This window comes from Osmerus eperlanus, chromosome 18, assembly GCF_963692335.1.
Source record: "Osmerus eperlanus chromosome 18, fOsmEpe2.1, whole genome shotgun sequence".
In the NCBI taxonomy this organism is placed as follows: Eukaryota; Metazoa; Chordata; class Actinopteri; order Osmeriformes; family Osmeridae; genus Osmerus; species Osmerus eperlanus.
Genome location: NC_085035.1, coordinates 1400531 through 1414081, shown reverse-complemented (window position 1 = coordinate 1414081; position 13551 = coordinate 1400531). Strand labels below are relative to the sequence as shown.

The 13551-nt window shown below is 48.0% G+C and overlaps 1 protein-coding gene across 1 annotated transcript in view; it reads left to right on the top strand.

Moving 5' to 3' along the window:
- The window catches only part of lrrtm4l1 (leucine rich repeat transmembrane neuronal 4 like 1), a 26983-nt gene extending 14146 nt beyond the window's left edge, over positions 1–12837 (top strand). Inside the window, exon 3 of the mRNA XM_062484618.1 lies at positions 12688–12837. Coding sequence (XP_062340602.1) covers positions 12688–12753 — 66 coding nt within the window. The 3' untranslated portion in view covers positions 12754–12837. The remainder of the gene's footprint in view (positions 1–12687) is intronic.
- The last annotated feature ends 714 nt before the right edge of the window (positions 12838–13551 follow it).

Sequence of the window (13551 nt, the reverse complement as noted above, 5' to 3'; positions counted from 1 at the left end):
TGAGATGTGATTAACTCAACTTTGAATGCCTGCCTGATGGCTCTGGCTGGAAACTCGATGGATCTCCCCGATCGGTAGAACTCTGCACGCCCTGAAGTCCAGCTCCCCAAGGACAATCTGAAAGAAAAAAAAAATCCTTAAAAATCAAAAGAGCTTGGCAATGCTATAGCCTACAGTGTATGACCAGCGGTAACGTGCTCACCATGCTAATTGTGAACCTCATCAACTCACACCAGCGTCTCGATTCTGTCCGCCCTCTGCAACTCACATAAGGTTGTGAGCTGGGAGCTTTTATAATCTTGTCGCAGGCGCCGTTTAATAATTGAGGAGCAAGCGTCAGCTTGGTTTAGCTTGATGAAAGCGCCATATTGTCGGTCGGCGCGGCGAGTTTTGCCTTTCGTTACGGCTGTGTGAAACGCAGTGTATCCGTTCCCAGGGGAAGACCCTACCGAAGGGAACGAGAGAGCCGCTGCTAGCACTCTCTACAGTGTGTGTGTGTGTGTGTGATGACATGAGCTGTTAGCAACAGGAAGGCGCGTAGGCTGGGGCCTGTGCATGCAGAGCGCCCTGGGAGCGAAGGACGATGAAAGATACCACTTTTTCCTTCATGGCCGTTTCAGCCTGGTCATCAAAGACAGGAATATATTAAATATGTCCATTTAGCAGGGTCCCCGTGGGCGATGGTGGCCTGGTGCCTACCACTTTATCGCCAGGAGCATTAAGACCAAAGAGCAAAACTCTGAAGAATTCATTCAGTGGCACATTTTTTGGTTTTGTGGTTCGAATCCTGCCTGGGCCCTTTGCTACATGTATTCCCCTCTGTCTCTGCCCTGCCCTGCCTGTAACGCCTAACTATCACAACCTAACAAAGCAATAATCTTTTTTAGGAGTGTTTAAACACTACAAGGAATTCCTTGTATTCCATGAGGTTCTAGGTTAGTTTAGGTGCAGCTCTATGGGTGTTTGGGAATCTCCTCTGTGACATTACTTGTAAAAACGCCACACAAATAAAATTGGATGCGATTTAGATCTCTGGCCTTGCATCCCCGAGACAGAAGTATGGGAGAAAGAAACAGCTGAATTAAACTGTCGAGCCGAGTCACAGTCCTGGATGTCCGAGCACGCAAGCGAGAATACCCTCTCGGGGTGTTATAATTGGAACAAATGAATCTCAGAGGATGAATACGAAGCATTATCGCAAGTGTGCTTATCTTGAAGGGCTGCAAATGATTGCGGCAGCTGTGGCGATGCTTGGCGTGCTATGTATAGTTTCCCTTTGAGTTTGAAGGTTTCCACCCAACTGCCAATTACAAAATAATTCTACATTTATATCAAGACTGAGTGTGTGCCTCGTGTATACTTTGTCCTGAGGTTCTTACAAACATGTGACAGCAATGCCACAGGCTGTCTATCCACCCACCGCTAGTTAGCAGGAGGACTAAGAGACAATGATGGACGAAACCTGCCCCGAGTCAAACATCTGGGCATAACAGCTTCACAGCAGGATTCAGGGCTAGTCCTCACTGGGTAGCACTTTGCTGTACATTTTACGACTTGATGACTGAAGCCAAATGTTGATGTTTTTATCCCTACAACCCTGATGTGATAGATATGATCCGACTGCTTCGGTGGGTTATGGAAAGTCCCAGTTCTAACGAACCGTGGTCTGTTTTTCATGAAAGGTATTTCCATGTCAAAGAATCTCAGATGTAAGTCGATTTTGTCATGTTGCCTTTAAAGACCGAGTGCAGTCCCTACTTGCTTGTCCTCAGCAAGCCACGCACACCTCCAGTGTTTATCTCTCTCCAGCTGTTTCCTGTTTAACATCCCAAGGACATTATTCATATTGTCGCGCGCATTCAGAGCGTCGGATGGCTCGCTGTGTTTCATTATGTACGTTGCGTCACACAGAGGCTTGTTCAGGGTTGGCTGCAGTGCTCTGCCAGGACCCGCTGCAAGTCTTCATCGAACTCGGTGTGATAATCTTGTTTTTTACATTTCAAATCCAGCTGGACTTGTTTCTAGCATACATGTGATATCTAGTGACTTAATGTAAGTAACTGACTCGTTATTTTGATACATCTTATCAAGTAAATATTTCTCACGGCTCTGGCAGCCAAATGTACTTCTTTTAAACACAAGCAGGCTCATAACTAATAGTTTGTCGCTCAAATTCGAAAGGGCATTTTGCAGTGCAGCGGGCTGCCAGGGGGACAACGTGACTGGTGATGCTGTTACCTCTGCTACAGCCTCGGGGTATCTCTGAGTCTCCCAGATACGCTCCCTGTCACCCCTTAATCCTCACCCCGCTTTGAAGACAGTGGGGGTGTCACACAGATGAGACTCAGCCCTCGGTACGCCTGAAAGGCCTTTCTCTAAAAAACGTTTACACACGCTCTCTCCCTCCTCTGCCTCTCCTCTCTCCTCTGCCTCTCCCTCTCCTCTGCCTTTCCTCTGCCTCTCCCCTCTCCTCTGCCTCTCCCCCCTCCTCTGCCTCTCCCCTCTCCTCTGCCTCTCCCCTCTGCCTCTCTCCTCTGCCTCTCTCCTCTGCCCCTCCTCTGCCTCTCCTCTGCCTCTCCCCTCTGCCTCTCCCCTCTGCCTCTCCCCTCCCCTCTGCCTCTCCCCTCTGCCTCTGCCTCTCACCTCTGCCTCTCCCCTCTTCTCTGCCTCTCCCCTCTTTTCTGCCTCTCCCCTCTGCCTCTCCCCTCTCCTCTGCCTCTCCCCTCTGCCTCTCTCCTCCCCTCATCCTCTCCCTCCTCCTCTGCCTCTCCCCTCTCCTCTGTCTCTCCTCTGCCTCTCTCCTCTGCCGCTCCCCTCTGCCTCTCTCCTCTGCCGCTCCCCTCTGCCTCTCTCCTCTGCCCTCCCCTCTGCCTCTCTCCTCTGCCCCTCCCCTCTGCCTCTCCCCCCTCGTCTGCCTCTCCTCCTCCTCTGCCTCTCCCCTCTGCCTCTCCCCTCTCCTCTGCCTCTCTCCTCTGCCTCTCCCCTCTCGTCTGCCTCTCTCCTCTGCCCCCTCCCCTCTGCCTCTCCCCTCCCCTCTGCCTCTCTCCTCTGCCTCTCCTCTCTCGTCTGCCTCTCTCCTCTGCCCCTCCCCTCTGACTCTCCCTCCCCTCTGCCTCTCTCCTCTGCCCCTCCCCTCTGCCTCTCCCCCCTCCTCTGCCTCTCCTCCCTCCTCTGCCTCTCCCCTCTCGTCTGCCTCTCTCCTCTGCCCCTCCCTCTCTGCCCCTCCCCTCTGCCTCTCCCCTCTCCTCTGCCTCTCCCCTCCCCTCTGACTCTCCCCTCCCCTCTGCCTCTCTCCTCTGCCCCTCCCCTCTGCCTCTCCCCCCTCCTCTGCCTCTCCTCCCTCCTCTGCCTCTCCCCTCTCGTCTGCCTCTCTCCTCTGCCCCTCCCCTCTGCCCCTCCCCTCTGCCTCTCCCCTCTCCTCTGCCTCTCCCCTCTCCTCTGCCTCTCCCCTCTCCTCTGTTTCTCCCCTCTCCTCTCCTCTCCCCTCTCCTCTGCCTCTCTCCTCTCCTCTGCTCTATTAAGGAGCCTCTCGGTGCCATAAACACACTGTGGGGCGTTTGCGACGCACGTAAAAGTTTCCAGAATGATTCCTTTTCTTCAGCCTCTCTTCTCAGATCTCTTCCTTTTAACCCTTGTGTTATCTTCGGGTCATTGTGACCCATCAGTCATTGTGACCCACCGTCGTATTACGACAACTACCGCATACAAAAACAAAGTGAAACATTTTCTTTTAACCGTTGGGCTGTCTCAGACCCCCCACATTGCGAAGGTTAAAAGAAAATTATTTTATTTGTTTTTGTATTGGGTAAAATTGGGTAAACACAACGATGGTTCGTTATGAACCTTTGGGTCATGTGACCCGAAGGCAGCACAAGGGTTAAGGGATCTCTGTTTGGCAGGAGGCAGGAAGAGGGCGAGTTATGTGCGTCATCAGATTTTGCGGCCGTACATTAATTCATTAATCATCTACAGGCGATGATACGGAGAGAGTCTCTTTAATGGTGAGGCTGTTCTGGGGTGTTTTACGGCTCACTTGAGGCTGAAGGTGGAAGATGAACTGGTCCCATGACTCCCGTCTGCCTGCTGTTGCCTTTCTCTCCGTTAGTCTGAGACGATAACAAGGACCCATTTTTAGCTCTTTCATACGAAAACGTTTTGATTGAACTGTTGAAAATGCCTACGCTGTAAATGAATCCTAAATTGGCCTCATGATTGTTGAATGGAATTGAATTGTTTTTAGTAGTTAGCGAAAAAATTACCACTGGGATACACTTGGGTAATTAGTAAGTACAAATAATTAGAGATGAGTGACTTTTTTCCTCTCGTGTTATGAAGTGTTTCAGACTGCCGCTTGCTGAAGCACCGGCAACCAAATCAGAGCAAGTCCAGACTACCCTTACGTCTTGTTATCCAGAGCATGAACTGTTCAACTGTGTCTCATCCGTGAAGCAGCAGCCCCGATCCTCAAAGGGGTTCCCGTCTGCACTCTGACTAGGATATCCTGGATGGTTCCTCTGTTCCTGAGTGTCTATCCTTCCAGCCTATGGGGGGGTTCTTCTGGGGTTCTCCTGGTTCCTATCTTTGAGTGTCTACCCCAGGCTAGAGGGATCTCCTGCGCTTCTCCTGGTTTCTATCTTCCTGAGTGTCTACCCCAGGCTAGAGGGATCTCCTGCGCTTCTCCTGGTTTCTATCTTCCTGAGTGTCTACCCCAGGCTAGAGGGATCTCCTGCGCTTCTCCTGGTTTCTATCTTTGAGTGTCTAACCCAGGCTTGGGGAATTCTCTTGTTTCCCCCAGCACTCCTCCAGGATGTTTATTAATAGCAGCAGCTGGCATGCTATTCACCCCCTGCAGCTAAGACAAATAGTCGAAGCCAAAGTCTGCGTGTTTTACACGCGGCAGTGGGGGAAGGATCTGAACCGCTGCTGTTGCACCGGAAAGGAACAAGCTCACTGGCAGGTTATATAAAAGAGACTGGCCCAAATTGAGTTTCGTAATCTACTACCTGCTTCCTCTGTCCTTAGCCCTGGGCACAGAGAGACACTTTATACCACTTCCACGGATAGCACCCACACACCCTCTCTCTTTTTCTCGTTCGCTCTCTATCACATACACACAATTCATTTCATGAATATCCACCATTCCACCCACCCACCCACCCACCCTTTCTCTCTCTCTCTCTCTCTCTCTCTCTCTCTCTCTCTCTCTCTCTCTCTCTCTCTCTCTCTCTCTCTCTCTCTCTCTCTCTCTCTCTCTCTGTCTCTGTCTCTGTCTCTGTCTCTGTCTCTGTCTCTGTCTCTGTCTCTGTCTCTGTCTCTGTCTCTGTCTCTGTCTCTCTCTCTCTCTCTCTCTCTCTCTCTCTCTCTCTCTCTCTCTCTCTCTCTCTCTCTCTCTCTCTCTCTCTCTCTCTCTCTCTCTCTCTCTCTCTCTCTCGCGCACACGCACATACACAATTCATTAAATGAAAATCCACCAATCATTGCATTTGAAGGGATGTATTTGCGGATGCACACTGTAGCCTCAGCGCAGACAAACACACACACACATACACCTTGGTGACTGTGTGAATGCAATCTCTTCAAGCAGACAAAAGCTAACCACCAGTATTGTCCAGGAACCTAACCCCCAGTCGTTACTGTTAGGCCATTTATCTTATTAGAAATCTCTAGTCCTTTTGTTTGGCTTCTTTCCGCTCACCAAGTTCTAGTGTCTCAACCAAGGAGAGGTCAATTAAATGGACTTAGGGAAGGAGGGAAGAAATTGCCTGCTGGAATCCAGCAGGGATGGAGGAGAAAGGGGGGGGGGGTGCACACCAGGGTCTATTTATATCGCGATGAGGTAGGAGGATAATGTGCAATCAGCCAGGAGATGGTACGAAATCAACTCTGCCTAATCATGGGGAAATGGGTGCATCTCCTGGAGAGGCAAGACAGACCCTTCTCAGCCGGAGGTTGTCCTCAGCCGGAGAACAGGAGGAGGGACGGACCGACTCTCAAAACCACAAAGCAAACCCACAAAGAGAAGTAGAAAAAAAACACCTCTCTCATCCTGAGTACAAGTACAAACCGTGTTGTCCTTGGAGAGTGTTGTGTCTCCAAGGACGACACGAAACTCGGAACCTTCAGCTGTACTCAAGTGTTTTTCCGTGGGGTTTCTTTGTTGAGGAAAACAGAAGTGGGCTTTTTTGTGATGTTACAGTAAATAACAACAGAGGTGGAAAGGATTATTAGCAGAGGATGCACAGCAACTGCACTCAGACGCACATAAAAAAAAAAAAAAAAAAAGTTTTTAAGTTCAGGTTTCTTTTTCACTCTTTCTTTCTCGTACTTTATTCTTGTCACATGAATTTTAATTTACATCGCTTGGGCCCCTGTTCTCAGCATACGTTTGAATAATTAAAGGGTGTTTTTATTTGGCAGCAGAAACTTTTTGGGGGGGGGAGGGGACCACATTTTAAATTGTGCCCTGAAGACATTTGTTTGCTGCTTGAACATGACCACAGTCAGCGTTGTCCTGACGACGCTCTCATCCCTACCCGAGCAGAGGACAGACGCTGTCACTTCTCTGCATCTCACGCCACATCATTACATTAAGTCATTTAGCTTTTATCCAAAGCGACTTACAAGAAAGAGCTTCACAAAAAGTGCACAGGTCAATGATCATGAACAACTGCACCCCAAAAACATTGCGGGTAGCCAAAACATGAAGCATACATTGTGAAAAGCAAAAAAGTGCCAATGGGTGGAACCAGAAGAGCATGTAGTTAAACTAATTACAATTAAACAACATGATCCTTGAAAGTGCTAGAGTGTACCTGGAGGAAAGCAAGCAACAATAAAATAATTCACAGCGAGTACAAGTAGTTAAATCAGTTACAACTAACCAACAAGTGCAAGTGTTCCCACTTCCCATTCGGATACAGAAGTTTCACGAGTGTGTAAAGATGCCGTCTTGCCGTTTCAAGAAGATAGAAAACAAGACTTTGAAAGATAAATAAAATCTCTTTCAATTCTTGCAACATCAGAAAAGGTTTTCATTCAGTCGTCAAGGTAAACATGTCTGCTCGTAGCTTTGTGCGAGAACTGCAGACTGTATGGTTTGACGGACTTAGGTAGGAGGCAGTTCAGTGGGCGTGCAGTATGTGAAGTCCTCTGTGGCTAGTAAAAAGTGTTGCTCACAGAAGCTGTCATTTGAACTTAGAAGGACAGAAAGAAATTGAACTTGAAAAAAAAAAATGAAAACACTAAGCACCATACTGCTGTGTGTATGTGTGTGTGAGAGTGTGTGCAAGAGAGTGTGTGTGAGTGTGTGTGTGTGGTTTGAGTTTACATGCATCCATGCTTACCTACCTATGTAAGAAATAGAGATAGAGAGGGAGAGAGTGTTCTAAAACTAACCTGCCGTTCCTAATGTGGTAATCCATCACTGACGTAAATCATTATCACAAATCATGGCGCACACACACACATACAGACGATCCACACTCAAACACACACACACACACGTCCCCCCTCACACACACTCCACACTCAAACACACATCTCATCGCTTGGTTGGCTTCTCAGGTACAGACTCATTGAATCACATTTCCATTCTGGAAACATGCAGGTGTAAAGTGCAAACCTTTTCCTGGAGCATGGATTGTATTTCTAACTCTGTGATTGATTTTCAAACCATATTTTTCCAGGCGAAGCTATACATTCAGATACGTACATATGTATAGGCGGGCCCTCCTTGCTTTTATGTGAGGCCAATTATGTCCATAAACTGTCGTCAAAACCACTGTTTATTTTTAGCTACATGTATAGGGTTAGTATCTTGGAGAAATGGCAGTATAAAGTTTAACTTTCAAGTCTGAGTCATAATACCGTTTGGAGGCAAAATATTACTCTTGCTGTCAAGACTAATATATTCATGCTTTCAGCTGTACCATTAATCAGTTTTTCTTATCGGAACTGCTTAAATGCAGGCGTCGAACCGAAAATTAGAAATAAAGACAATGTATTCATAAAATACATATTCAGGCTGATAAATACGTTTTATAAAGCCTAGTAATGGTTCAGGAACACTTGTAGTTTGAGGGTAATTTGGTTGTAAAGAATAATTTGAATAAAACGTGTTTTATTTAGTTGTCCAGTTGCAAGTCAAACATGGGACATGCCTAATCACAAGGCATGTTCAGATTAATGAAGGATCAGGAAACATAATGTTTCGGTCTGTGCCCTGTGTTGATAAGTACTGATTAAAAGTAATCAGAAAACAGCAACAAGGCAACAAAAGGCCAATTACAGTACTGTCTGTGTTAATACCACATATATTTAATTGCACACACAAGGGCTAATCTAGAGCGAGTATCACTGAAATGACGATTGTTTACGAAGCCGATATGGGCTCAATCAAGAGAAGGCCACACAATATTACAGCATTTAACCGCTGATTATGAGGGATGAAATGAATTAAGCAACAGTGTGAAGTAATAATACAAAACACAAACAACTATCTGTCAATAAACTAACAATGGTTTGATTGAATGGTCTTGTGGAATGTTTCGATGAAGATGTGGACAGAAGGAGGACTGGGTGGAAAACGCAGGTTTGTCTTGTTCAGGATGACGTGGTCATGGTTGGCCACTCTGCCTTCGCAGACAAGCGTGTGATAGAATAGCGAACCTCAGTCTTCAGGGGCGTGTTTTTTCTCTGAAGGTTCAGGCTGGTTCAGGCAGGAGGACTGAGTAGTTTTGTTACCGAGGAGGCCTGGGCGGAGGAGGCCGGGGCGGCGGAGGCCGGGGCGGCGGAGGCCGGGGCGGCGAAGGCCGCAGGAGACCGAGAAAGTCTGTGACGCACTAGCAATGCAGGTGCCAGGATCCCTGCTATGTACCCCGCCCTGTAGGAGGGTGTGCCTTGATGCGTGATGACGATTGCTAATGACGGGCTAGGTGTCGCGTCCCCTGCATGAACCAGCTCGCTTGTTTATCCATGCTGCTCCGTAACCATCTGTAGAGTATTTAGTGATATTGCCTGTAAAAAATGGTCTGTACAAATAGACATCTGATTTGTTTTGATCTCCCTTCCATGGAGAGAAGGAGTTATATGATGGTCTCTATTTAGAGAATGAGGCGGCGTTGAAAGTCACAATGTGAAGTTATTCTGTCAGAATATTGTCTCATGATTTCTGAAAGAATATGAAACACTCATATAACTGAAATAATAACTGTTGAAGTGTGGTCGCAAATGTGCATCAGAAAAGCAGCAGGTTTTGCAGGGACATTTTTCTGTGAGCATCACATTTTCGTCTAGAGACAGTGATTTTCAGTTTCAAGGGGTTAGAAACCTCATACATCCAGTTTGTTTTATATCTTTCTCAGGCATGCATGGCAGATCGCAGCAGATCAAAGGTCTTATTTATCTAGGTCTTTGAAATATGTGGTTTGATGATCCCAAAGTGTCTGGCGTGAACACACAGAGAGATTCGTTACCGCCAACAACAGAACGAGTGAGCAAGGACAAGTGGGCCGACCGGACTGTGAATGAGTGACTGCAAGCCAGCCTCAAAGTGTGTGGCTCAGAAAGCCACAGCCACAAAGCAAGTCACATCAAAGGGTTAGATGTCACCTGTCACGAACACAACACTGTTCTCCAGGCATTCCACTGTGGTTCCCAACCCTGGTCCCCCTGCATGTTCTAGATCAGGGTTCTCCAATCCTGGTCCTCAGGGGCCGCTGTCCTGCATGTTTTAGATGTTTCCCTGCTCCAGCACACCTAATCCAAATGCATGTTCGTTACCAGGCTTCTACAGCGCTAGATAACGACCCATTTATTTGAACCAGGTGTGTTGGAGCAGGGAAACATCTAAAACATGCAGGACAGGTGGTACTTGAGGAAAGGTTTGAGAACCACTGATCTAGAACATGAAGGGCAGGGGGTCCCTGAGGACCAGGCTTGGGAAATGCCACCCCAGACCGTGAGCCACTCTTGGTTCCCGGCCTTCAGAGCAGGGCCTACCCAGCCACCTCCCGGCAACCACGCCTTTCCTCAGGGTAGATTAGCGACACTGCGCCAAGCCTTCGTCATGATCCCATTAGCTCCACACTCTCACCCCCTACCCCGTTTCCCGCCAGACATTGTTAGAGAAGTCACATGACTCTCCTGGTCTGAGCGTGAGCAGTGTGTGCGTCCGTCTCTCAGCACGCAGTCGTCATCTTCGACCAAGGTTAACGAAGCTGCATTTCGCTCATATTCAGACCGTTTCCTCTTTGTTGCTTTCCCTCTTCGTCTCTTCTGTTCTCCTGTGTTAACGCGATACGAGCAGGCAGAAGACTCGGCTGGAGAGACCCAAGTGCTGGGCGTGGAGATGGGATAGGATAATTGGAGCCCTATGTGGGTGGGAGAGGCTGGGAGAGGGAGGGGAGAGAAGGATGAGAGGGGGGGGAGGAGAGGAGGATGAGAGACAGAGGGACGGAGAGAGAGATGGGCGGAGAGACACTGAGGGAGGCTCTGCTCCCAGAGAGAGAGAGAAAGAGATGCTGACATGTCTCTGCCAGCTTCCAATCCCCTGACAGGGAGCTGACTAATTACATCATGTTTATAACCAACTAATTAGCCCATACACTGACGGCCTAATTAAAAAACACGCTGCCACTGTTGAAGACAGCGCCGAGCTCATTTAAGGGTGGACACCTTTCTCCTTACTGGAAAAGCAGTGCAGTCAATTTTAAGCACTCCGGAAAGATAATTCAAAAAATGTTTGGCTTGCAGTCCACTCAAACAGCTTGAGTTTGAAAAACGGCTCTTTACGCTGTGAAGTTCACACGATAACAGACCTTAGATTTGAACACCCCCTCAAACAACCGAATCACGTTATTTTAGAGTGTACAGTGTACCAATAACCGGCTCCAAAAGGCAGTAGCCGGGCAGACAACGATAGCAGCTAACAAGGATCTGCTCTTCGCCACGGGGTGAACAATTTCATAGGTATTTTGTATCAACTCGTGTACGACTGAATCCGAAAGATAACCTCCGTTGTTTGAGCTACAGTTAACCGTCACCCTGTTGGATAATATGGTTGAATCAGAGTTTAGCTCTGGGCTTCCTCGACAGAGCCTTGCGTCATAGGTGAGCTCAGACCTCGCGCTGCCTTCCAGAATTTTCTGTGGCAGCGGCGCGCTCTATCTTCATAATTCCATCCAGATATCAGGGAGCTGCAGAAATTGCTTAGACTCACAAAATCCTAATCATCTTGGTGATTTGCTCAACGTTATTAACAAAATGAGGTTTTACCTGGAGCCCAAGACTCAAGTAAGACTATTTTTTAAGGTTAAATTGCAGACTAGGGACTTTGCAAGGAACATTTCAAAGAGTCACCCCTTCATCCGTGATGTAGTCTCCGTCCGTTACTTAAAGTGTGGAGATTAATTCACAACTGGTGCCAGTTAAAGTTTGCCTACTTCATTATAAACCTAACTAGAGCTTTATTACGCAACACTTTATGGGAGATTTGTCATATAATTACCACGGTCGTGAGACATGGGATAGCACAGGTCTGTGCTTGATAATTTTCAAAGATTTACACCTTACTTGAACTGCATGGCAACTGAGATAACAATCATTGACAACAAGACACAAAGCCATTATTACCCTAGAAGGTAGGGGCGTAGCCAGGACATTATTTCTGCGGGGGCCAGCTCTGGCCAGTCTTTTATTTGGGGTGGCACTTGATTGTCAAAAACTACTATTTTAAAACTCACACACTGCATCACTCAGAGCAGCAGTTTTCTAACGGTATCCAGTGGTTAGCTGCTATTCTCCATTGAAGCACTGTCAGAATGCAGGTAAGTTGGTTTGTTTCTTACATTTACATTTAGTCATTTAGCAGACGCTCTTATCCAGAGCGACTTACAGTAAGTACAGGGACATTCCCCCGAGGCAAGTAGGGTGAAGTGTCTTGCCCAAGGACACAACGTCAGTTGGCATGACCGGGAATCGAACTGGCAACCTTCGGATTACTAGCCCGATTCCCTCACCGCTCAGCCCCCTGACTCCCTTGCGCTGTTGATGGGGGCGTGGCCCAACATGTTGCGAATATGGTGCTTGTAGCATAAGTGACAAATGCCAATATAAGACGAAAAAATACTAATGCATTTATTTCAGCTTTATACCGTTTCTGTCCAGGACGGTTAAAAAACAAAACAAAACAAAAAACTGTGGTGACCAATGGTGGCCGTGGCCCCCCCTGGCAACCACGTGGCCCCCCCTGGCAACCACGTGGCCCCCCCTGGCCGCCCCCCCTGCTGGAAGGACTTTTGATTTGGTTAACATAAAAGTGTAGGCAAGGTCAGTTGAACACAATGGGATTTACTGATTTAATTCACAACATTATTAATTTTTTCTTCTTCTCCCAAATGAACATGGACCGAAAGTCAGTATTTCAATTTACAGGAGTTTTGATTCCGTTTGCACCGGCGTTAAAGAAGCTTTTCAAACTTCAGAACCATCCAGGCCCAGGCTTTTCATTGTCTGCTTAATTGCCAACCCTAATTTGCTTTGCTTGCATTGTCGCAGCCCCATTGTAGCATGATCAGATTACCAGGCACCGTAATTACAGTCGACGTCGTAATCACCACTGCTTGTGCCGAGCGGGCCAGCTGTCACATTGTCCTAACTCACCCATCTTCATTTTCCCCCCTCCTTCAGAATGAATACATATGCTCCCGTCCCCTGCCTGGATCCTGGCCTGGAGATGTTACAACCATCCACTAGAGCACCATCCCAGCGGGATCCCCTCTGCTGGGGGTCCGGAGGGGCCCGGGTCTGCCCCCCCCAGCCTGGTCTCTCCTCCCGTTCCCCCAGTGGACATGAGGGCCCTTCACTGGCCCGGGGACAATCAGAGAGGGGCGCAGAAGAGAGACTCCCACAAACTCTCCTTCGCTCTCGTTGTCGTGTGTGTTTTCTTTGTCTTTTTCGTTCTCTCTTCCGTGTGATGCTTTTAGACTTGGCGGTGGCGGCGCCGAAAGCTACCCTCGTTCCATACCTCCGAGACTCTAGCTGGGAACGGACTTCCTCGCTTTCTTTCTGCCGGCTGCCATGGTGATGGGGCCTGGTGTCATGGCGACGGCTGTCAGTCACCTGAGAGAGAAGCGGCAGGCGGGATGAGGTAGCGCTGTAGGGAACAGACAGAATCACAGTCCTAAACTCACAACCCGCTGAGGACCAGTGAACCAGGGTGGTAAACATGATAATCTCTCCTCGAACAGGTAGAAATGACTTGCCTGGTAAACGTGTCAACTTTGTGTAATTTAAAAAAACTCTCAATTTTCATTTCTTTATGCCAATCACCCTGTGCTTGCGGGGGGGGAATGCATACCTTTTTTTCTGGAAGCTTCAGAGGATTTGGTTCAACAGCTGGAGATGTCCTTAAACCCAGCAATCACCTGTCAGAGTCCTCAGGCTTCTCTTCAAGGAAACCAATCTTAAAGGAAAGTCACCCATGTCTCCTCTGCTGTAGCAAGACGAAAACACTGCGTTATAAGAACAGGAGACGAAAAAGGACACCTGGAC